This window comes from Ochlerotatus camptorhynchus, unplaced genomic scaffold (assembly GCF_037179485.1).
Source record: "Ochlerotatus camptorhynchus isolate MF236.1 unplaced genomic scaffold, CSIRO-AGI_Acam_v1.1 ptg000692l, whole genome shotgun sequence".
NCBI lineage: Eukaryota > Metazoa > Arthropoda > Insecta > Diptera > Culicidae > Ochlerotatus > Ochlerotatus camptorhynchus.
Genome location: NW_027041169.1, coordinates 146,541 through 173,134, shown reverse-complemented (window position 1 = coordinate 173,134; position 26,594 = coordinate 146,541). Strand labels below are relative to the sequence as shown.

The 26,594-nt window shown below is 35.0% G+C and overlaps 1 protein-coding gene across 3 annotated transcripts; it reads left to right on the top strand.

Moving 5' to 3' along the window:
• Positions 1 to 1,508: 1,508 nt before the first annotated feature.
• LOC135714681 (homeotic protein spalt-major-like) lies at positions 1,509 to 22,844 on the top strand. 3 transcript variants are annotated; one of them, XM_065238063.1, is made up of 5 exons: positions 1,511 to 2,418; positions 16,069 to 16,993; positions 17,067 to 19,249; positions 19,332 to 19,471; positions 20,927 to 22,844. In XM_065238063.1, the coding sequence occupies exons 1-5, from the start codon at positions 2,358 to 2,360 to the stop codon at positions 21,410 to 21,412; spliced, it is 3,795 nt and encodes a 1,264-aa protein (XP_065094135.1). In that variant the 5' UTR covers positions 1,511 to 2,357; the 3' UTR covers positions 21,413 to 22,844. The 3 variants fall into 3 exon arrangements, with proteins under 3 accessions (XP_065094137.1, XP_065094136.1, XP_065094135.1); XM_065238065.1 differs by lacking the exon at positions 19,332 to 19,471 and having other exon boundaries at positions 1,509 to 2,418; positions 20,927 to 21,048; XM_065238064.1 differs by lacking the exon at positions 20,927 to 22,844 and having other exon boundaries at positions 1,509 to 2,418; positions 19,313 to 19,443.
• Positions 22,845 to 26,594: the final 3,750 nt, after the last annotated feature.

The following is a 26,594-nucleotide window of genomic DNA, read 5'->3' as shown; positions in this document are numbered from 1 at the left end:
TTCAAACTATAAACTGATGTGAGATGAGTAACATTTAATACGTTTGAAAGTATGATATTCATCATGCATTTCAATTGTTTACCATGCGTTGAATGTCAGAGAAATAGCACAGAGAAGTAGTAACACATATTTAATTGAATTCGTCTATTTCATAAGGTATTTTATTGTCCACATGTATTGTTTTTCAAGCATTATTTCTAATCGTGAACAACTAATTAATGTTGGAAAACATCGTTGTCCAGTTTATATGCCAATAAATGAAGGTGTTTTTTTTTCTAACTATAGGAAAAAAAAAAACATATGAGATGAAACTTACAATGCAATGGTATTTATTGGACATCAATCCTATTTATTGTGCATCAAAGCGAAGGAGGAATAGTTCATATTATACAATCTTCAAATAAATCACTATTATTATCTCCTCCTAGCTGACGTACTACTGGTGTGTCATCTTTAAGCCATTTGTATTGTTTATCATATATTATTCATCATTATAAATTTTGTTGAATTAGAGCTCCATAAAAGTGAACTTTATTGATAGTATAAACAATAACATGTACGTTTATTCATACAAAACACAGTCAACCACACTTATTGCAACGGAACATATCAAAATAACACCACCAACCACCCCTTGAAAAGCCACTTCGATATCAGTCACCCCAATAACGCACACATTTTATACAGTTCACAAATACATAGTCAGACCTTGAAGGTCCTCCTTTTCCGATCTGTTTATTAATAATATAACGAAATTATCAAAATGACTCCACCTTTCTGTCATAATAATAAATTGTTTATGATATTTTTCCTTCTATCCCTCTTTCACGACGTTTCATACAATCGCACACACGGCCGCGTCAAGTATATGAAATTGGAATCCAAAACATAGTATTGGTGCACCTTCTCCGTCTTTGGATCTTCCTTACAAACCATCGCGGGCAATGTGTTGTCTTTTTCTGCCCAATGCCACCACATATCTATCCTTTCCAACATCAGGAGGCCACGGTATGTCCAATTCCTTGATTATATTTATGTTTATGCTTTATGAAAGATAGGCGAGCAAAAGAAGAACTACGAGGTTTCAATAAATATTATGATTCGTGTATGTTCTATCGCCGTGCACACCGTTGCAGAAGCACCACACTGAGTTCCAAGCCATGCAAACAGACAGACAGACAGATAGCTCGAGAGTTTTCCGAGCTCTGATGGTGTGTTGCGGAAAATACTTAGTTTCTGTTGCTGGTCGCATTCCGTTTGAGAGGGATTTCCTCGCTCTTCGTTGTGCATTCAGCATAGGTCCCACTACCATAGATGGGTGGTTGGTTATGTGTGGGAAAGTAAAATAGTATTGGTACATGTTCTTGTGTGTTACGATGGCTCGAGTGTGTCGAATCTGGTGGTGGGGATGATGCTAGAATAGGGTGGGGATGAAGCATATTCCGACACGAGATTCACGTTCAGGCTGGTGTTGGTTCAGTGGTCAGACCAGTCTCAGCGCTGTCGTCGTACAAGTAATTGGTTCCTTTGTCAATATTATGTGGAAGTTTGTTTAGTAATGTTTTGTAGTTTACGGAAACGCGATCTCTGCTACGAGGAGCCCAGTTAGCGTATTTTGTAGCGGGAGAGCGGTTTATGATACACGAGAGATTTTTCGCCCTCTTGTATCATAGAAGAAAAACAATACCAAGAGCGAGCAGAAAAAAAAAGCAAAGAGAATTGCTTTCTCGACCGAGATTTGATCCTCGAACGCAGTGTCAGAGTGAAGTGTAAAATTATTTGTGTTTTTATCGGCTCGTCCATCATACACACCCGGGTGTATGCTCGCGCGCTCTCTCTGTCTATCTAGCTCTATGTATCTCTCCGTCTCGAATTCAATCGATTTTGACTTATCGACCGAATGGCTCGCTTAGCATATAGTTTTAATCAGTAGTACCGCGTTGATTGTTGAATGATGCGGTCGAAAACCGCAAACGTAAGCGAGTGATTTTTTTACCAGCGTACAAAAAAAAAAACAATTATTCACCGAGCACACGGATGGCATTGGTAGTTTGCACTGGAACGTCAGCCAGAGTGACACGCTGAGAGTGATCCGAAGAGTTTCCAATGATAAATCATGAAAATATGTTGACAACAAATATTTGGATCCTCGTGTAGTGTTTGTAATGAAGAACCCCTTTAACCGATTACACGACGCATGCAATAGTGATAACCGTGGTAATCATAAACGAAACAAATTTGTGCAATATATCGTTTTAAACACACTACAAGTGATATACAAGTTCGTTGATAATGCTGACAAAGGTGATATATCGCTAAAATATCAACGTTTGTGTCAAACTGGACAGTGCTGAGAAATGATTCAGGTCGACTCTGTTGGATACTCAAGAGTGAAGGATGAATCAAATAATGATGAAGGTGAATACATTATAGTTCATAATTAATCATAAAATAATATCAACCAAGGAAGATAATTCAGCAAAATAATTGTTAATAAACATTACATAACAAATCTACAAGTTTGTGGCTTTGAGTCATACGTTCACAAGGATTCTAAAATGCCGTCGGCATTCGCCTCATGTGCACTGTGTCACAGGTTCATAAATTAATCGAACAGTTTTCAGTTTGTATCCGTTGCACGTGATTACGTTTAGTTCTGTTAAAATCTCAGTTTATGGAAATTGGAAATAGACAACATATTTGATATCGGTCTCGTTAGGTTCAACACCCTGACATGAGATTGCAATTAATTATCCGCCGCGGTTGGGTTCATTTTTCGCATGGCGGAATACCATCAATAAATCGATTTATATCATTTTCCAGTGGCTAATTTATTTTACAACACACAAATCAACTCGACAGAGACCAAATAGCTTTACTGTAACTGTGCACACTGACGCAGAAGAGTGATCAAACTGGCCTGGGGCCACGTGAAAACAAGTAAAAAGCAAGTTCGATTAAACAGCAGCGCATCTTGCTGCCGCACTTTTGCCGTTGTGTACACGCCTGTTTTTAATATAGATCAGCAACAATCAATTATATTTATAATACACAGAAAGTAAATAAATTTTTCCATTCGGATCAGTTTCCATACTACCGATCGAAAACGCAGAGCATTTGCCGGGTGGGGTTATATGGTTTCAATCACGACGATTCATTAGATTCGGTTAGTTGTTAATAGCCAGTTGTCGATGCAGTAGTTCAGCGTTATTTGGTTTAAATGGTAGCTTTTGGGTGAAATGCGTTTCTTTGAGCACTATATACATTCCTAAACATTTGTCTTTGATTTATTATTTATTCTCATGTGTTAAGCGGAAAAATGTATCACTACAGTCAAGATAATATTTATATGTATGTATGAAAGATAAGAAATGAGCGATCAGTACAACACAGCAAAACAAAAATCAAATTGAATTTTACAGCGAAGTCGATGCGCATCATAAACATCGTATAATTTAATATCCATTAGAAAAAGTTTATTTCGATCGAAAAATGTTTATATCAGACCAGATTTGCTAAAATTAGATAAAATTGAAAGCTGTGATGAATGAGATTTTACAAAACAATTAACATTTTTGTTTTTTTTTGTCATTTTTTGCAAAACTTGATTTTAGTGTAAACAAGTGTTTTCTGACAAAGAATTGTTAGATTGAGTAATAAAGTTAGCTAGATTTGGCAGAAAACTCATATTTTACAATTTTATATGTCATGATTGTTTACGTTGTATTATTTACGTTAAGGTTAAATAGTTTTTTTATCTGAGTATCTGTCTATTTTTGATGATTCTGATATTAAGATACACACTTAGAAAAAAAAAACTAATTGTACACGTGACGGTATTCATCCTTGACCTTAATAATACAACATAAACAAACATGTCATGTAAATATAGAGCTCTGCTTTTCGATCCGACAAATATATCATTCGAAGAAACGTACTCTTGATTTAAATGAATTTCAGGTCTTTTGTGCTTGAATTTTTTGTCTTATAGATCGTCTCATATGCAGAGCTGGTAAATATCACGGCCGTCATGTGACGATGAGAAAACAGGTCCTCTCACTATCACGAGACGAAACTACCTATCATTAGCTTTCTTGTCATTTTTCAATGATCAAGCACTCATGAAAATAATTCTTATGCGGTTTTGACATCAGCATTTCTAACTGATTTGGATGAACTTAAGCAAGCAACCGTATGTAATCGGTAGAGTGAATATATTATTAAGATTTCCTCGGTACATGTAACTTTAATAGCATTAAATGAGCTAGTAATTACGATGATCACAGCACTGTCACGTTCTGTCATGACAAAAAATTCGATGAGATTTTGAAGAAAATCTCTATCGTCGTTTCCTCATCCAATGATAGTAACAGAAGTATCTCTGTAAATATTGCGTGAGATCTTTCATAGAAAATGACATTTGCCAGCCCTGCTCATATGTGAGTACTGAAATGTTAACCTAAGTTTCTTTTTCCGAAATAAAGGTTGCACTTAAATGGGGCTTCAGAGGTTATACGTTCATAGTAGAATAATAGAAGTTTACCACATCTAGGGTGAAGGACATCTTCAGCAATAAGAAGACTATATTAAATAACGAATGTTGGCAGTGTTATCGATTAAAGTTCTTGAGAGACAAACAAAAAGTGCTTGTAATAGAGTCTCCTGAGATGTGTATGACCATATGGATGATTACAATTTATTGAATCACTATACGGTAAAATGCAAGTTTACTGCATGACGCTAAAATACAAGTTTACTGCAGCTTTTCAATAAATGATTTATTTTTCGCTTATTGAGAATGGTGCCACTTCGAATGGCAATGGCACATGTGTCTGTGACTTTTAAACCTTTAATAACACCAAACCTGTTGTTACAGGGGTACATTTTAACAATTTAATTTTTCTGGGGTGAAATTAGAAAACTTCTGTTTTTCTTTGATTTTTAACACCAGCTGCGTTATTTGAACATCGGAAAAAGGAAAATAAAACCACGTAAAAAAGGGTTGGATTTATATTAATTACAACTAACTTTGAATTTCAAGCATAATTACGCTAAAAACGTTATGATAACTATCTGTATACTTTGAAGGATCAATAATCAGAAGGTATGAATCCATCGACGGTGTTTCGTAGATTTTTTTTTTTTTTTTTTTTTTTTTTTTTTTTTTTTTTTTTTTTTTATTACAGTCACTTTAACACTCTTGGGTCATTCGTGACTTGTCCGGGGGTGAGATTTGAACTCGTGACTTTGGCGTGAGAGGTTTGGATGTTAACCACTACGCCGGGGTCGCCCCTGTTTCGTAGATGTAGAGATTTAAAATTGATTCATTAAGGAGCATGCATTAAGTACGCCACTCGAAATTTAGCGGAAATCATCCGCGGGGGGGGGGGGGCGAGGGGGGATCTCTTTCATTACGTTTTTCCTATAAATAATGCATTGCTTGTCACACATTTGTAAATCACCCCTATCCATTTAAAGCGTGTCATACGTAATGGATGCTACGTCAAAGCTTAGCTTAGCTTAATTTAAAATTGATTTTAGTTTTTTTTTTATTAAAGAGGCTATGACAAAAAATGCATGTTACAACAACTATTGAAATGAAAATAGTCATCAAGGTAGCGTTGAAAGTGTTGCAATAACGATTGACAAAAAAAAAATGCGCACATAAACAGCTTTTAATATTTATAACCATTTAAAATTTTGAGAGAAGATTTATTAGAAAGTACTGATTAAGTTAAAAAGTCTAGATTCAGGAAATAAAAAAGTTATCAACAATGATCCAATTTTGTCAGCTCCTCCACACAACAGAATTTTATCCTTCAATAATTTCACCTGAACGTAATTCCAACTTTTTCGCATTGATCTTCAAGGTTAATGTTGAAGGTATACTTTGGTGCAATGAGACCACCGAAAAAGCATATGGATTTCTTAGAACATTAGAAAATATTTTCAAAAAGGAGGCTAACAAAATCGGGTCATTACTGTAGTTGTGGAAAAAAATGCAACATTGTTGTAAATTATTTTAATCTTGTTAAATTTTTTCATGGATTATGGAACTTTAAAGTATGTATTATCTCTGTTTTTGCTGTTCTTGAAAGAGTTGAATTTTCATGCAGGGTTTAGAGTTTTTATTAAAAAAAGTCGAAATGTTGAAGTGTCATTTCTGACTAACTGCATAATATTCTTTAATGTAATATACGTCTAGAAAATTTGGGTAGGCCCCGTAAATAAATAGCAATAATGACTGACGAATTTCCATGACAAACCGATGATATTTTTAAAGAGGCTATTTGGTTCGGTTGAATGCAACTCGGGATACAACATCGCTCATTTCATTATAAAAATTACACGATTCTTCACTGAAAATTTCCAGTTATTTGGTATCAGTTACAGTTATTTATGGGTGTGCACTTTTTCGGGGACAATCTTTAGCATAGTTTCTAATTATCTTATCTTCCGTCATTCCTCATATATGTTTGCGTTGTAACTCATATTATTCCTCATTATCGCTCACTTAATTTCTCAGTTGAACTCTTTTACTGTCATGAATTGAGAACCTTTCATTAATTTACCATTGAATTTAGATTGAGACAATTTCCTATTTGAAAAGAACCTTAAAACATTTGGAAACTGTGTCCGCCTTTTTCAACCAACTGCCTTTATACACACTTAGAAAAATCATGTAAATTTAGGTGCTCTAAGAGTGACATATACGAGCGTCATTTTTGACATACATTTGAGTCATAACAGACGCAAATTATAGCTCAATCAAACGTACTTTTCGTCGAGCAACGAATTTTTCAGTCTCGGAGCACTTAATATTACATGACATGTTTGTTTACGTCTCATCCTTTATGTCAAAGACGGATTCCGTCACGTGTAAAATTAGTTATTTCTAAGTGTGTAGCGACTACGCTGTAGCATGACAGCTCCAGAGGAAGCAGAAGATGAACATGGTGTGCTTCATGATCACCTATCGAAGGTCTATTTGACAAACTTGGCTAAAATATATTATAGCAGGGAATTGATCACTTTGTCAAGCAGTTTTGGCGTGATTTCACAAAACTGGACCAACTAATTTCAATTTTTTTTATGAAACGCACAAATGTTGGCTACTTTTCTCGAGGCTCTAAAAGAAAAATCTCAAAATAATGTTTTATTTCAAAGTTCGAGTGGTAGTAAACGTCATTTTAGCTGCTCGAATGAAGTGGTTAATTGGATAAATCAGATTATCCAATGAAATGCATTTTTTTCATCCAACTAATGATACCTACCTCATATGCAGAACAAATTTCACGTATTTTTTAGCGTTCAAAATGAATCATCTTCAGAACCGTTTATGAAGACCACAGTGAAGTATTTTTCATATTGCAATATAATAAATAAATCTAAAATATAAAGTAATTTGAGCAGACAATAATACTGACAAACCATCGTTCAGGCATGAAGCATGTACGAAAGTAGACAGGAGACCCCACGGCTGAAAGGGGAGGATTTATTTTGGAGAAAAATGTCCAATTTAGGAACAATGAACATTTTATCGCTAACATAAATGAGCTAGATAGGAGCAATAATGTAAGGCTATGTATTTAACTTCTTCAAAATCTTCCATTTATAAAAATATTTGATATCTTTCGGAAAATTTATCAGTTTTAAGTGTTGTGAGCTTCATGAAGTCGGATTTTTGGTTTATACTATTTTTTTATAAATGTATTAAATAGCTCAAAATTTGATGAGGTCAATTTCTGAAAAAAAATCCAAAGAGAACATTACAAAAAAGTCATGTAAAATTCGGTGCCCTGAGACCGATACATGCACGCGGTCATTTTGACATAAGAATAAGTTGCAATAATCAAGAAATTAAATTCAATGAATCGCACTTTATATCGAGTTGCGTTTGTTTCGGTTTAGGAACACTTAATTTTACATGACATGTTTCATTTGCGTCAAAGCTGGATTACGTCTCATGTAAAAAATAGCTACACATTAAGACTAACATGTACGAGCGTTAATTTTGACATAACATTGAGTCATAATAGACACGAAATTCAGCTCAATCAAACGTACTTTTTGTCAAGTAACGAACTTTTCAGTCTCGGAGCACTTAATTTACATTACATGTTTGTTTACGTCTCATCCTTTATGCCAAAGATGGAATCCGTCACGTGTAACATTAGGTATTCCTAAGTGTGTATTAATAAGTGTGAGGGTTAGATTAGTATTTGTGAAAAATTTACAAAACTGATTCAATAAAATGTGTTATTGGTCGTCCGGTTAGAAGCGTCGCCCGTTGTTCAGGCGAATTGTATGTACAACGGAGTAAGGGTTCGATTCCCGTTCTAGCCAGTGGAACTTATCGTAAAAAGGAATTTCTTTACTAATGTGCTATCTGTTGTGTAGAGATGAACTAGCCTAAAAATTTCTTAAAAAAAGAATAAAAAAAAACAATGCTATCTGTTGTCTAGTGAGGTCAGTGGTCGTCAGTCTGTATGATCTTTGGTTGAAGACGACGTGAATTGTCTTTTTTTTTATTTTAGAGATGAATTTAAAAAAAATCTTTTTTATTTATTGTTATTTAAACGTAAGATTTTCGATCGACCCATCATTTCATGAGCCGGGTACCAACGGCTTTACTTCCTGCGGATAGAAATCTGGCCTGCTGGGTGAATACATTTTAATTGCTTTATACAGTGAGATCTTGATTTAGACAACACGACACTAAGGTCTATAATCGAAAAATACACAACTCTGTCTAATCCAATTCAAGGTGGAGGCGAACCAGCCCAAGGCTGAAAGCCTCCCTAATAAAGATAAATAATAAATAATAATAATCCAATTCAATGTTTCCTATTTGTGTAAGCATTCGGAATGTCAAAGGAAGGATTTAAAAGATACTGAGTTAACTATTTGCAGTACTCCAGCATCACTTGGCACTATAGATAAATTAATTACTCAAATCACTCCAGAGGTTCGTCATAAATAATTTCATTAAGAGAGCTTTGAGTGGGTTGGTTTATTTCCTTTAAATTAAACCGTACGTAATTTTTTACACGCAGCACGTAATTTTTTACAGTATTTTATGTTACGTTTGCTTTAAAATGCCATTAACAACATTTTTCGTACACACATCGATACAGCTGAAACACCTGGGTGGATGTAATATTCGTGTTAATTCAAACGATTCATATTTTTTTACTTCTCAATGATGATACACTCCAACTAAAAAATATATTAATTTTGTAGAATCAAGTATTCAAACGATTTTTCAACTTTTTTATGTCTTTTTTTTTCGACTCATGTTTGCAACTTCAGAAAACTAGCAATTAAGTTTTAATAATTTTGATTCTTCCTTATCTTATAACTTTATGCATTTCTCTAGCAGTTTTCATTCAATTCTAATTGAATATACACATTTATAATACGAAAGACAAAGTTCGGTATGAGTGGTCGACAAACAACTTAAGATATTTTGCTCTTATTTAGTTATATGACAAGTGTAAAGGATAAGGGCTTCCACATATATCTGAAGTGGTCATCGATTTCTTGCGAATAAAAGCTCAATCTCATTCCTCTACCTGATAGTGTTATTAGTTTTCGATGTTGAGCTTTTATTCGCGAGAAATCAATTAGTGACTTGTTTGTTTTCAAATGAAATTATGCCCAAAACTCAAATCACTGGAAATGTGTGTTCAGGGTTCCATGGAAATAATGAAAAATAATCTCACTTGTTTACAGTAAAAAAACGCATACTTGATATATAGATTATATATATTGTTTGTGCTTTGATAATGCTTACGAACTTTCTATCAAGTGTACATTCGTTTTACTACCACTGACAAATTGTTACTCTAACTATGTAATTAGGGGAGCCGCCTTCTGTGCCTCTCGGAGATGAACCAGCCTCCGGTTGAAAATAAAATAGATAAATAAATAAAGGATATCAATCAATCATGTTGGTAATGTTTGCACTACCTACATGGTTAAGTATCCTGAATTAATTCCATCCTGGTGGCTGCTGGCCTCATGTCAAATTCCTATCAACTTACTTGATTTCCTTGTTGGGTCTGCTTCTGTTGTCGTTGACCGAAACGAAGCGTTTTTCGTATGAAATCGTCATCCCAGGTAATTTGAAAAAAAAGAGCACGGAAATGTACAATATTTATGTCTACAATTCCACCATGACAATGTTTAATAACAGTTCTACCACAGACAAACTGACATAACGCATTGAATATTTCTCACTGTAAAACATCGTCGCTAAAACATTACCACCATCTGTTGAGTACAATGTGGTGGGTAGTACGCTGAACAGATGGCGGTAGTGTGTAAACGTAACGTCAAACTCAAGGGAAATGACTATGCGCGCCACAGGTGGTGGAACTAGCAACTACGATACGTTTAAATTGACCGTTAAATGCTTGTTCGATGAACAACTTGCGACAGTTATGTCTGTTTGTCTGTGGTTCTACCATTAAGGATTGATGAATAACGGAAAGCAAACTAATTATTTCTGAAGATTGGCATAATGTGGTGGATAGTGTACGTACTCACGATTTACATCTACTGGTCGTTTGAAATGCAAAAAAGATAAAAAAAATTGTCCATGTGTTAACAAATAGTCCTCACTCATATTTAATAATTTTTTACACGGATTTCTCACCAAATCCTAGCTATTTAAGATTCTTAAATTATTGCATGGCGTAAATTAATGTATCTCTAAAAATTATCGCCTCAAATCCTAATGTTTGTACACCATTCGAAAGGAAAACGTCAGCACTTTCAGTCGACATATTTAAAATCTTTGGCGACCATATTGAAATAAGCAGACATATTAGATTTTTTCGAATCCGATTTAAAAAATTAGCACGCCATTTGAAAGCTGATACTTTTTACTATAATATACATATACAATGATGATAAAAAAAAATTCATCGTAAGGAACCAAAAGAAAAAAGAATGAAGAGGTAATATGATCCCATAAAATTAGTGATGATAATTTTTTCTTTTCTTCTGTTTCCTTATGAAAAATGAAGTGCTCTATCCTAATTTGATATGATGCTTAAGAAAAAAACTCTCGTTTTTGAAAGCGTGCTTTGTTTAAATTGGTATGCAAACGTTTACTAAAAGAAGGCAATGAGAATTTCCATTTATAAGATTCAATTAAAAAAAATCAAAATGAGCTTTAAAAAATGTCAATAAAAAATCAAAAAGTGACTAATAAATAGTTGAAAAAGTGCAAATAAAACCATTGCCATTTTTTTAGGTTTTATTGGCAGTTTAAATTTTTAATTGATCTCTTTTAAATATTTTAGTGCTCATTTTGATTCTTAGTGGCACTTTTTTTAGTGCTTATTTTGATGTGTCTATTGCAAGTTTTAGATTTTTTATTGGAAATTCTTAAATTATTTATGGAATATCCAAAAAAATTTATTACTCAACCATATGATTTCTATTGTTACTTTTGAATTTTCTGTTGCATCTTTTAATTTTTAGCGCCGAAACATGTATTTTCCATGGCAACTTTTTTCTTTTGCTACTTTCCACTAGTTTTTTTTTGCTCATTTTCAATAATTTATTGCTCATGAGCATGCAGGTTTATTGACAATTATGACAATTTTATGTTCAAGGTGTGAATTATTTTAGTATGGTTCATATTTTTGGAGTATGCAAACATTAGGATTTTAAGGAAGAATTTTTAGACATATATTGATCCAAACCATACAAAAAACGATATTTTCCTTAAACGATTCGAGCCTATAGTTATCATAGTCAGCATACCGTAGAATGATTTTTCTATGTTCATAACTAGACCTATCCAATATGTATGAAAGAAATGGCTTTTATGAACCTAGAACACAAAGAGGCCGATTTCAGTGAGAATTACTCAGGAGATAAAGATTTTTTCTAGATATATATTGTAACTGCCGATTTTTTTATTTATTTAAATTGGAACCAGTTCCATCCCAATGTGAAACTGAACTTTTTGTCAGTGCGAATCTCATCCTGAGGTAGCTTTTAAAAACAAGCGTCAGTAAATAGGCAGACCCGATATTGATTACCGATGCAGGTTGGAGCTGAATCGAAAACCAATTCGGCACTAGTCTACATTGAGTATCATTGTGATGTAGAAGAAAATTTTCAATAAAAAAATTATGATTCGAGACTAGGCAATAAGTTTTAGTCGGGAAGCATATAGTCTAGAATAAATTAAAAATAAATAGTATGCCTGCTTATGACAAATTAAAAATTTATATATTAATTAAGGCAAAGATTATTTTATTCTGTTCGGATTTTTTTTAAAGTAATAACACTACCTTTTGTTCTGACGTATATAGGGTGACAACATGGCAAATTAATGATTATATGATTAAATACCTCTAGCACTCCTAATTAGTAGTGAGACTTCTTATTATTTGCTTATCCAGCTAAGCACAACCCGCACATTACCTTTTTTTCTTCAAACAAAATGGAATGTTTTTACAATGAATGTTCTCTTATTCACTTTCCTTTCTATGTGTTCACTTTGATTAGATAAAGAGGAACACATTCTTTTTATTTTATTTAAAAAAAAAAATAAATTTGATATGTAATTGTATAATAAAAATAGGTTCAAATATTCATACCATGCTTTCTTGTAGAGTAAGTATTGAAGAAGTGAAGCAAAGAATTGTATATTTGACTATGGTTTTCCAATTACAATTTTTATAATCATAACGGAAATTTTAACTGGATTAACATTTCTTGGTGCATTTGTTGCTGCCTTCAACAACACTTTATTTTTGAACATAATAGGAAAATTTGATCACTAAATTGTAGAAATTCAAATAGAAAATTGATAAAGTGAATCAATCATCGTAGTTGGGACCTTACAATTCTGAACGCTAGAATTCACATTAATTGAATTCGAAACCCACTAAAAACCATTGTAGGACAATCTAGTTAACTAATATCTAGAGTTCAGAATCATGAGGACCTACCCAGCTATATAAACAGCTCACGTTGACAGTTTGTGTTTGGATTTAGACCTTAATAATCATCAAAAGATCGATCATTTCCATTCATTTGTATTTTCTTTTTTTTTGGAGATGAACTAGCCAAAAGGCTAAAAAATTTCCTTAATAAAGGTTAAAAAAAATTGTATTTTCTCAATGTTGATGAATGAATCTTACATTTTCAGATTGCAAATTATGACTTCCGGTTCACATATGGTTGCGATTTATTATAAAATACGCCACTTTTATAAATTATCGAAACTTTCGAATATGTGTATATAAGGCTCCCAATGAAAACGGTCATCTTGAATTCTCCGTAGTGGTCCATATACCGTAATCATTATTTGTGCTCAATTGTTATCTAGTGTTATCTCGAAAAAAAAAATGTTTTTTTAAACAAAATGTACTTTTTTTAATAGTGGTTTGCTATATCGAGCATTTATGAATTAGTTTGGTCTATGCTAACCAAATACAATACATTGGAAACGTGTGGCAAGCACAATGATGATACTCTAGACCCTAGAGAAATAGTTTCGCAGATACACTGTGTTGAGCACTTTAAAATATGCCATGGATGAAAGCAGCCAAATCAAACTCAATAAAATGCAATTTTGCAGTCTGTGACTCTTTGAAAAGAATAAGTTTTAAATATAACATATAAAATAAGTGAGCACTGGAAAAAATGTGGTAAAATAAAAGCTTTTCTGGGCATTGTCAATATAAACTTCTATAGATCGAATAAAAGTCTTGATGTTCCTAAGCGAAAATATGACATGAAACATCTAAATGAAGGATATTCACACCATGGCCAATTGTGACACTCTATACTCGATGAATTTACTCAGACATTGTTGGTATGACATTTGTTTGTTTGTCTGGGGCCACCAAATTAATAAATCAGGCAATTTCCAACAGTAATGAGTACGTTTATTATTCTGCTAAAAATTAACCCGTTTCATGCGGTGGATCTTGTGAATAAATTTGGAAACTTTTTTGTGTGCTTTTCGTGGAGGTACCCCATAGCACATCACTCACCGTCATCGCAAATGGTAGTTAAAGTCAACAGGAGTCAACAATTGAATGCATAATTTTGTCATTTTTATCGAGGTTAATTCTCCGACACATAGCAATAAAATTCATGCCTAGTAGTTATCAGCTTCTTTTACATTGCCCATTCTTAAATATGGATTTGCTTATCTCGATTTAAAAAATGCATTTCAATTCATACTAATGAAAAATATGATTACCCCGAAAACTGGAGTCCATTTTGATTTTTTTTTTCACCTAACACTACTGATGCCGAAAACCAGAAAGGCAACCATCGATCGATGTTCGACATTCCATTTTAGTTGAGTTCCTCTTTTCTCGGTTCATATTCGTTATCATCTTCTTGCCAGACGAGTTGCTCCTTTTTCTGAACGAAATCACTGACTGCAATTACCAGTTCACTCGTAAGTTTCTTCGGAAATTTGTGCCGAACGTGGAGCTTGTTGTCCAACTAAAGGTCGCATCTTCGCAGCATCGCCCAATCAAGTTCCTGTCTCATCTTCCGTCGCTTTGCTTTCATCTCCTTATGCTTCTTCGGGTCGTCCTATGTAAGAATCACACGCATTTCTTAGCATGCGAATTTATTCAAGCGGCTCTTAAATTAAGCTTATAAGTTTCACACAAACACAAGCCAAAATGGATTCAGCTGTGGTGATGCTTAGGCTGCGTTGGTTGCGCGTCTGCCAAAGTCTTTGAGAGTTGCTGTTAATTTATACACGTCATCACTTGCAGAAAACCAGTTTTTCCTGCACACGTTCGCATCTCCTGCCAACTGCCGCTACCTATCTTTATATGCATAATATCAATGCGGAATGCTCTTCGAGAGCACGGGTCACCCATTTCGAAAGATATTTGAGTCATATATTTAGACGATGGTACGATTATGATGCCACAATAATAAAATCATATGCATATCATACAAACACAGTAATAAAAGTCTTTATCTCTATTTTGTGTTGGTTTATTGTAAGATTACAATTTTATTGATGGAGTTGTCCATTTCAGAGGATGCTATCAAGAACAGATAATTAATAGTGTGGCTACACCAGTCTTATATGCTATAAGAGAGGCACACAATAGGAACAAATAACTATGATTGGTACACCCACTCGAATTGAGATAGTTTTTATTACTATGTTTTGAAACTCCATTATTTTTAACAATTGTCAATCCCAAATTATTTTAGTTTTAAGATCAAATGTGCGTTAACAAATGCACCCAGCTCATGCTTCTAAAAAAACAAATGCAAAACTTTATGATAGTGTTGAATTACTATCGTACATACATTTGCACAATTACATGAAATGTGTGGATAGATCTGATTCATGATAGGAAGAGCCGAGTAGGAGGAAGGGGTTCTTATTTAAGCTCCAAGCTGCTGGGACCGGCTATACGTTTCGATCATATAATGGTAGACTTAACCGAACGCTGATTTGAAACCGAGTACACGTCGAAACTGAAGAGATAAAGGTTTAAAGGAGATTTAACACGACTTCACCTTGCCCTGCAGGAAATCTGAGCAGGGGTTGTGTGAGGCGAGAAAAATGCAATATAAATGCAGAATAAGGCATTGCACAAAATCTTAAAGCATAGCATTCAAGTATAACGTGTATGCTCCTCAACACTCATGTCGATTGGGCACAGTCTAGATGAAAGGAGAACATAAATCCAAAATGATTTTATAATAAATATTTCCATACACTCTCGATGGTGGACATGTTGCCGATCGAAGACCGAGTTTTTAATGCTTTCATAAACAATCTTGGGGCTTCAGTGACCGTTATTGTGATAATCAGTTGATGTGCTTGAACAGTTACTTCTTTTTGAATTTATCCTTGCTGAAAATATTAAAAGGCATAGGGTATGCATTCCTATTTTCAGTTAATGTTTGTTTTCTTCATTATGTCTGTTTATTTTCTTCATTGAAGACCATTTGGAAGTTTTGGAATCAACATCATTACCTTTTGCACTTTACATATTCCAGATTAGCTCAAATCGTATCTCTTTTGTCTCTTTCTATCCCATGCAGATATGAAGGAGAATGGTTGTAACGATAAAGAAAACAAAATCCATAGGCCGTCGGTAAAATCATTATCTAAAATGTCGGACGAGTTTACCGAGCAGGACAGTATCAAGCGGGACAGGTTGAATGATCATCATCTTTCTACGAGACATCAACAACGTGATCGCGATGAGATTGCGCATAACGAGGATCATTTAAGTGACGAAGAGAACAATGACGACGACAACAACAGTCGCACTGAAGACAGTGATAGAAATAAAAGAAACGATTTTCAAGACCGCAGCACATCACCGCATGGTTCTTTGGACGAATCTCCGGCGGCTAATGTTGCTGGATCTACGGCGGCTGCTGTTGCTCTTGCGGCCGCCACAGCAGCAGCGCATGCTGCAGCTGCGAAAAGTCCTATGGCCAACGCAAGTTCAGCTTCACCAAACGAATTTAATCCTTCGACATTTTTTCCACCACCTGGACAAATGTCGATACAAGCCTTTCAAAATGCAATTGCTCAATTCACTGCCAATGCGTTGGCCAACAATATGGACAATGATACGGTAGTGAAAAATCTTGCTATTCTTCAGTCTGCACTTTTCACACTACAACAGCAACAGTTTTTACAATTTCAACTGATACAACACCTTCAGTCTCAGTTAGTGAAAAAACAAGCAGTGAAAGATGATGCGTCGAATGATTCTGGAAGTTCTTCGATTATGTATCATAGCCATAACAACAACAACATCAACCATAGTAAAAGAAATGAACCCCAGGATCTTCGCAAGCAAGATCGACTTGAAGAAGATGATGAAGTTGAAGAGGAAGGTGTTGAAGATGCATACAGTAAAAGCTTCCAGATGGCTAATATAATGGCTGCTGCAGCAGCCGCGAGCGTTGAGAATCGCCCAATAATACATCCTGTTCCTGAAGAAGAACTAAGGTAAGTTACAAATGATTCGCTTTAGGACAGAACATAATATGACCTAAATTGTCTTCCTCATTTGTCGCGTCAGGAAACCGAAAGCTTCTGAACCATTCGTGGAGAAGCGACCACCTTTAGAACCACCTATAATGTTACCTTCATCAACGGCAGCATCTAGCATTGGTTCCACCTCCACCACTACACTTTCGACTACTGCTCGAGGTGTCGCAACATCTGAGAGGGATGAGATTTTACCATATCAAGATTCAAATTTCTCTTCTCTGGCAGCGAGCATAATAACTGATCATGCACCATCGACTATGTTTGAACCAAATTCTCTAGCTATGCTAGAGAAGAAAGCCCAAGAAGTCCTTAATTCTGCCTCGCAAGGCATCCTGTCCAATAATTTGCTGGATGAGCTAGCTTTCGCTAATGATAAATCATCTCCAAATGGTCGAAACGATGCTGCATTGTTTAAACATCGCTGTAGGTATTGTGGTAAAATATTTGGGTCTGATTCGTCACTGCAAATCCATATTCGATCACATACCGGAGAACGACCGTACAAATGTAATGTATGTGGAAGCCGTTTCACTACAAAAGGAAACCTCAAAGTCCACTTTCAGCGACATTCTGACAAGTACCCGCACATACCAATGAATCCAAATCCGGTGCCGGAACATTTGGATAAGTATTTCCCCCCATTAATTCCACAAGAGGCATTAAAAGAGCAGCAGCAGCAGCAGCAACAACAGCAATCGCAACCCCCTCCTGCATCTATTCCTCCACCAGGACCTCCTACACAGTTTTCAAGTTCATTTCAACCAAGAGGATTTTTTCCGGACTTCTACTTACCTCGGCCGCCATTGGATATATTTTCTAATCCTTTGAATGAACCTGCGCGAAACCCGGTTGATCTTTCGCAAGTCAAGAAACCAGTAGAGCCACCGAGAGAACCTACTCCTGAGATGAGACTTTCGCCAGAGGTGGTTATTCATGAGTCTCCTCATATCAAACAAGAACCTATGGAAGAATCATTGGACCTCTCAGACAAATCATCAAAAGTTGCCCAAAGAGAGGAAGAAAAGGAGGAAATAGAGCAGGAGAAGGAAGATAATACCAACACGAACAATAGCACCAGTGAAAAAGAGTTTCCACTGAAGTTGAAGAACAATTCAGTTGAAAACTTAGCTACCGTTCCCTCAGTATCTCCTCCATCAAGCTCATCATCCGGATCACTTTACCAAGATACGGTGCTTGATCCATCATTCTATTCAGCTCATATGCCTCGCCCAGACAGCAATGACAGCTCGTGGGAAAACTTTATTGAAATTTCCTCAGAAACATCGAAGTTACAAGAGCTGGTTGATAATATAGATAGCAAAACCACCGAACCAAATCAATGTTTGGTATGTAAAAAAGTACTCTCCTGCCGAAGTGCACTTCAAATGCATTATCGAGTTCACACTGGTGAACGACCATTCCGGTGTAAAATTTGTGGTCGATCGTTCACGACAAAGGGCAATTTAAAGACACATATGAGTGTTCATAGGATAAAACCTCCCATGAGAACCTTACACCAATGTCCCGTGTGTCATCAAAAATTCTCCAACATATTTGTCCTTCAGCAACATATCCGCTTACATACAGGGGAAATGACAGATCTTACACCTGATCAAATCAAAGCGGCAGAAATCAAAGAATACGAGGGGCCCGATATTCGAATGAATCCATTCGGAGTTAGGTTGAATGATTTTCCCCCGAGTAATCATAATAAACGAAGTTTGGAACATTCGGATGAGGAAAATGAACACGATGTGAATGAAGAAAAGACTCATAAAGTACCAATAAGCGAAAAATTAAAAATAAGGCCAGGCCTTACTTCGCCAGCCATGGAGAATCAGGTCGAAGATTTACGTGCAATGAATCTTCAACGATTATCGGTACGATCGCTGCCAAATGAAGAATTCTCTCGTGATTCTGCATCTGCCAGTCCCAATTCAACGGAGGCTAAGCGTTTAAGATCATCCAGTCCTATCGGTTCCGTCTCGTCAGTCATGTCCACAAGATCACCGATGTCTACGCCACCAACCTCCGGAGGAGAACAAATAGGAGCCGGTGCTGCTGGAAGAGCGGCAGCTGCAGTCGCTTTTCCGTATGGTCCACCGTTCCTAGGAATGCCTCAGTTTCCACCGTTCATTAGTAGACCACCGTTCCTTGGGAATGTACCGATAGTGCCACCTGGTTCGAATATGCCTCCATTCGGATTGTTCGGTGAGTGCCTTGTTTAAGAGTAGACTTTGCATATATTCTCAGAACATTAGATTTCTATTACAGAAAATTTGATTAATTGTAGGCGTACGTGGAAACACAACAACTTGTAATATTTGCTTTAAAACTTTCGCATGTAATTCCGCGCTTGAAATTCATTATCGAAGCCATACGAAGGAGCGCCCATTCAAATGCACAATCTGCGATCGAGGATTCTCTACAAAGGTAAAAATCTAATTGACTATTTCTCTCCCCCCCCCCCCCATTTCTTAATTTCTTCCCGTTTATGTTCACCTTCTGTTTCTAAAATAAATTGACCTTTCGTTCCAAATTTCAAACTTGATAAGTTCAGTTTTCAATCCGGAATATTTCTCTGTTTTTGTAGTGGCACAAAATCCTACAAAACATTTATGAATCCCATGTTGTGTGAAAAGCAGTAGAGAGACGTCTTTGACTGAGTGTGTTTTTTGTATGGCTCCTTAAAACTGATCAATTCTCATACCGGAAACGGTATTATAATTTCCTAATTTACTTGTTCCGACGAAACAAAAAATTAACTAATAGGGTTGATTTTTGATCAATGCAGTGTCTCTTTAACCTCCGGAAAGTGCTTTAAAGACAATCGCTGAATCGATATCATAAAAAAAAAATCATTCTTATGTCTTCAATAAAAAAAACTCCTCGTTGTATGTTCTCTTCATGAAGGCTTAAAGGATTTTTGTATTGCACTTGAAATGCATGGTGACATTTGGTAATACTAATTTTTACCTGGATGCGGATGCGGTTAACAATTTTAGTAAAGGAAAGAAAATATTGAATTTCTTGTGACAATAATAATGCGTTATGTGAGGATAAAAAGATGAGACACAAAATACAAATAAATCTACAAAACAGAACGCAACCAAAGCGAGTACAATACCAAATTTTCTGTTAAAAATAGATTCAAATCTACTCTCACCAATTGATATCGATATCATCCGCTTGCAGCTTAAATACATTATGCTTAGCCTTTATTTTCTTAGTTTTGATGCCGTTTTTTTTTGCTTAGTTTCTTTCTTACTTTCTTGCCCTTCGTTGAATCAACGTTATTCAAAATATGTACGCATCAATCGAACACAAAATAAATTAACAAAACTTTTTGGAGCTAACATGCATTTCATTACATCACATGTTTTCGTTTGTTATTTTGATTTTTTTAAACTGTAGCATGAGAATTGAGTTTTGTGAATCGATTGTTTTTGACACTGTAAACTGATTCGCCCGATCAACTAACGGTGAGAACAAATTAGAATTTGAAGAATGTGACGAAGCAAGGCAGTGAAAAAAAATATCGATTCGATGCACTAGAATAGATGAATAGAATGTGCCAAAAATCGTCACATTTTGAGTATCTATTTTCATAGCCGTGTGCTTTAATACTCTCTTATACTCTCACTAACTCAGTTTGACACTCGGGTGCGATTCGGTTGATGATATTATAGTGTTCTAATTTTAAAACTAACTTAAATGTCTTTTATTACATAATTGTGTCTCTGCTTCTTCATGCACAGCAACTAAATCTTTATATCTCACGTATCTCTCATGTTAACCAGAAACTATAGCACACTCGTATACTCAAACAGCAACGGAGGGGACAACTAATCGTTGAATGTTTCTTTTATTGTATTCTCTCGATTACAGGGAAATATGAAGCAGCACATGCTCACTCACAAGATCCGTGATATGTTTGGCAGCTCGGGAGGCAATTCCGGAGATGAGTCACGCACACAATCTCCACCGCAAGATCCTAATTCTAATTCTGGCGGTGGTACGACAGGGGGAGGATCGAACAACGCCGTCAATAATGGCAATAACCGATTTTCTCAGTCCTATTCTTCTGCTCCTATGGATATGACCGATGACTACACTTCATCAGGCGGGCGGAAAAGAGAACGTTCCAATTCTAGTAACTATGACAGTACTACGACACAATTCGTTAAACAGGAAAAAGATAATGCCATCGACGAGAATGGTTCCAATAGCGTACACTCGAATGCATCGGAGAATACATCCAACAATAACTACCAGGAATTTATCAACAAAGATGTGGACATCAAAAATTGGTGCCAAAAGCTGAAGGAAATGCCAGAAAATATTGCCGTGCCGCAAGTTGATAATCCTACATAGGAAAAAAGTGCAGAGCCCGATCCGGAAGTTCTTGTATAGCGGAAATAACTTGAATTTGCAATTGTGATATAAACATTGCATGGTGAATAGTTGGAATGTTCCATCTCACAAACTTTCATAGAAATTGAATTCTGGTTGTAACGCTATTGCCGCAAGATATTTCAAATCATAATTAAAATTGTGAAAGGCAGTACAGGAAAAGGAACTAGTAATCAAATGTGCGATCTCAGATACAATCCCTAACTTCGTTTTATTGATGAAGGAAACCGAATTTGTATTTTAGAAATGAAAGTGTCTATTTTTGTAAAAATTGTAACATATCATCTAAACTTTATATTCGCTGGTTGAACAACTGAAAGCATGATGTTGCATGTTTGAAAGTGAAAAGAAATCAATGCATACAAAATGCTACACTTCTATGGCATAAGGTTTGAAGAGTATTCGTGGATAGAAAAGAAAAAAACGCATAACGAGACAGAATTGCTAGTATCCTTGTACATATACTTCATAAAAAAACGAAGGTGAAACGAATCGTAAAAGAATGCTATGAACCAATGATATGGATCGATCGAATCCTAAAAAGAATAATCCACAGAGACTGTACAATCCGTGTTAAGTTGTCGTGATCTTAGATTCAAGAGAAGAACAAGTAAAAGACCGATAGGTAAGAAACAACTGAAAGTTTGTTTTTTGTTTAACTAATGCCTATTTTAATACCGAGAAAAAATAGGAAAATTGTTTTGTATAGAAATTATATCGTAGCTATCACCTGGGCTTAGCAGCTCTTTTAAAAGTACTGTATGTGAGTGTGTCACTGTATGTATGTACCTATAAACATAACATTGAAGTAATATATTATGCTTTATGAAAGTCTAAATCAAATATCTATTTAAAGTAAGTTATACAACAAACCTGAAAAGATATTTGTAAATGTATAGTTATCGAGAAAAGAATACAAATTGTAGTAAATTAGCGGTGACAAAGAAAAGAGAAGAAATAACATTCGGGCAGAATTTAGAACTTCGTGTTGACGAATGTATTAACACAACAAATCAAAGCCAGGCATACCATGTTTCATTTTAAGAAATCCGAAACAGTAATATTCTTCAATGACGATAGTACAGAGAAAAAAAGATTGTAAATAGCGTTAAGGTTAAACATACTTGAAAATGTCTTCATTTTCCCTCAATCCTAACCCCAACATCCTTGCTTAAGTTGATCCATTTTTGACTTTCTTTTATCACTACATTTGTGAATGTATATGTATACCAGGATCATAAAATTTAATTGAACAACTTTTTTGTGATAATTTATGTTATGAGGATTTATACTTTAGGTATTTATATTCTATTTTTACGATACTGTTTTTATTGAGAATTATGTACAGCAGCGGAAAACAAAATGACAAAATAATACACAACCAAGAAAAATATATTAGTGCAAAATCATTTCATCACACAAATTAATCCGAAATTATCCTATATAACTCTGAGCAATTGCCACAAATACTTAATCTATTTGAAGGTTGCCTCCAACCTCCAACCAGATAGTTTCGATTATTAAAGAGAGAGAAAAAAATGACCAGTCAATTGTAAACTCCTAAATCGGGTTAAGTGCATAGCTATATAATATACAATTAGTTATGATGTTCATACAATAGTACCGATAGTTCCAAAACGTGTCAATGATGAAAATTCAATTTAAAAGTTTACATTTTGTGAAGATGTATGTTGATATTTTAATGAATCAATTATGTACTCATTCTAAAAATCTGGAAGCATTAAAACAACTCATTTATATATAGCTGCAATTTTATTTGATTCAGACATTAGCAAATATCTCGTATTCTTCCTTGGCATTTGATGCTTCCAATGTTAGCGTTTTACCGGCTCTAAACTTTGTGATCTTTGAATCCCTTCCGCAGTTATTAATTATGAGCATTTCTTTTAACAACTACATGAAATTGTATATTGTTTGGCAAGCATAATGGTACGCTATGCCCAGGGAACATTCAGCTCGAAAGATTTCCTCGACCGGATAGGGAATCGAAACAATCAGATCATTCTTTAGGAAACATTTAGTCCATTCATACAAAACCTGAATTTATCCACTTGAGGAGAGATCAAACCCTTCATAATAATTTAAATTCTGTACAAAAGGCTCAAGTCCACATTCAAATAAACATCACACATCAGAAGACAATGTTTGAAAGATATACCACATTTTAGTACAATAATATTGCTTGATGTCTGATTGTTCTCCTTATATGCCAATGCGCCTTTGGCCATCAATGATAATCCATTTTCACGTTCGGAAGGGACCACTTCATCGGAAGCTCCCGAAACATGTAACGATGTGGCCAATCGAATTGTATTTGAATTTTGATGTGATTTGAGGTTTCGCATGAAGAGTTTTGACCTAAGTTAGAAACTGGCAACCTTCCCTGGGGCACCCAAAACACTTCTAAATGTGGCCAATGTGGTTCTAGAAACTCAGTATAATCATAATCGATCTTGTTTACATGCCCGGATGTCTCCGAAGGGTTGCAAGGCACTCATTATGAGTGCTATTGTTCTTGTCTATGAACTGTCATGTAAATTGGGGTTTATTAGTCTCATGGCTCATACACAATGGGCAATGATACGGCCCCGAACCTGTTGAGTGATTCCAAAAATATTCAATAGCGAAAAAATGGGATCATAGCACCTTTCATGTGGCGGTTGTTGCTTTCAATTGAATGCAGTGGTTACCCAGAAAAATATCCTACACTATTTCTTAAAAACTGAATTTATTCTCCTATGCTGAGATTACCCTTCTTACTAATTTGAAATCCAAGAATGGAGGATAAATCGCACAATATTTGAATGATAGGTCGGTTTTCACTGAATATTGAATAATAAGATTTAATGTGTTAATGTTGGGTTTTAGATTCATGGCAGATTCAGTCTAACCCGAGGGCATGCAGAACATGTTCAGGTGTTGCCCTTGGAATTCAATGTATCATCAATTATATTTTTTAAACGATAGGTGTAGATTCAACTCATTTTCTGGTTATTTGATCGGAAATACCCAGACCACTTCCAGTTTTGGTCAAAGAGGTGTTGGCCTTTCAATATGGCCAGAAGTGGCTTTCTTGGTTTATAGCTGCGCGTAAATTTAATAATTCCGAAATTTTGACGAAACTTTAAACAAATTCTGCTCAACTTTTATTTATTTTTTCGGTAGTAACCAATTGCAAACAAGCAAATAGTCTTTCTTAGAAAGAGATATATATATATATATATATATATATATATATATATATATATATGTATAGTTGATAGTTGATAGTTGATATATTGAGTAATATTTTACACAGGCTTCGATAACATCAAATTAATTTGCGACACGGAATCCATGATGTATGCCACGCACTTGATACACCAATGCACAGTGGGCGACTCCTAGCAAAAGCAAAACCTGGACAAATTTCTTAAATACAGTACTTGTTCGCTAACTGGGTTAAAAGCACAACCCAGTTAGTGACCTCCACTCGTTAATTGGGCTGGCTTGAGAAACGTCAAAAAACATTGAGAGGAACTTAAATGGATTGTTTGATCGACGTTAAAAACATTTCACATGTATTGAATTGAAATAGTGGAAAGTTTATTATTGTTGTTTTCACAGCATCTATACTAGCGAATTTAGAAAGGCTTAATGCATTCAAGTCTTGATTTCAGTGTGAAATGAAAATATTTTCAAATTTATTTATATTAACACTTAACATTTCATGTGTGAATCTTATGCTACACTCAAAAAATTCCACACTTCATCATCATGTGTCTCACACTTAATTTTGCGATTATTGTGAAACACATCCATTTCATATATGAGGCGGGTTGATAGGATAAAGTCACAACTCTTGTTTTCGATGTTTACCTTTCAGAGCAAGCAATTCACATTGCATTGAAATGCAAAACACTTTAAATCCATCTGTTTTGAACAGCAGTGTGATTCAATGTGCAATACACTTGAATAGATAGTGAAAGATTTTCAACATTTCAAAGTTTGAAACATTAGAAATTAACGTCTATGACACATTGAACCAAGGTGAAATACACTTAAAGTAAATGTGATTGTGCATTTAAAAAATCAAGTGTTTAAACACTTCGATCAAACGTGTGGAATTTTTTGAGTGCAGTTAAAAAGAAACCCAGTTAAAGAACGCCCAGTTAGCGAACAAAACAATTACCCTGAAAAAGACCAACAAGGGTTTCCGTCGGAAATGATGCCGGAAAATGTACCAAGAAAGAAGAAATCAAATCTATTTCGAGTGAAAAAATCATCCTTCTACATTTGTATTGTGATAATTTGTTTAAAAACCTACACGGCAAGAAAAAATACTCAAAATTAAGTTAAAAAAAACTCAACGTTGGGTTCTATCACTTGAGGTCCGCCGTTGAGTGAATCAAAAAAGCGGCGTTGGTTAAAATTTACTCAACTATGGAGTATTAATAAATGAACTCAATTATAAGTTTACTTTCATTGAGAATCGTCTTTACACGTGTTAAACAAATGAAAGAATCGCAAGGGCAGCAGGCAGGAGATGTATGTATCCGTAGGACGAATTTGGAATCAAGAAGTAGTTTTATATTTCTATCAAAACATAAACAATTTTTGATTCTATATCATATGCACCGATTATATGCAAAGACAAATTGATTTATAATTCTAATTATAAATTTTTTAAATCAAAAACCTAAATTCTCATCGAGTTTGCTGAAATACACAGAAGTTTATTAGGATATAAGAAACAACAATATGGCTTGACCAGCTAAATAAAAAAAAAAATGATAGTAAGAATAGGCTTCATAAGTGAGTCAATCAGTAACATGTAATTTTATTTATTAAAACAATAACAGGACCACCACCCAAATATAGTTGCAAAAGAGTTTAAGTATTACGGACAAAAATATTTCCGTTATCTTATGGGATTATTTGAAGGTCAAAATATAAAATTTAACCTTGAATTTGTCAAACTACTTATTTTACGAGAGTTAACTGCATTTCTACCGTTATTCCCCATACCTCAACTACCTAAACTGCCGTGTGATAACGAAGAGTCGCATTCGGCACTATGGCCAAATATTTTTGCATTTTCAAATTCAATTCATCAAATTAAGCACTTATTGACACCTCAGAT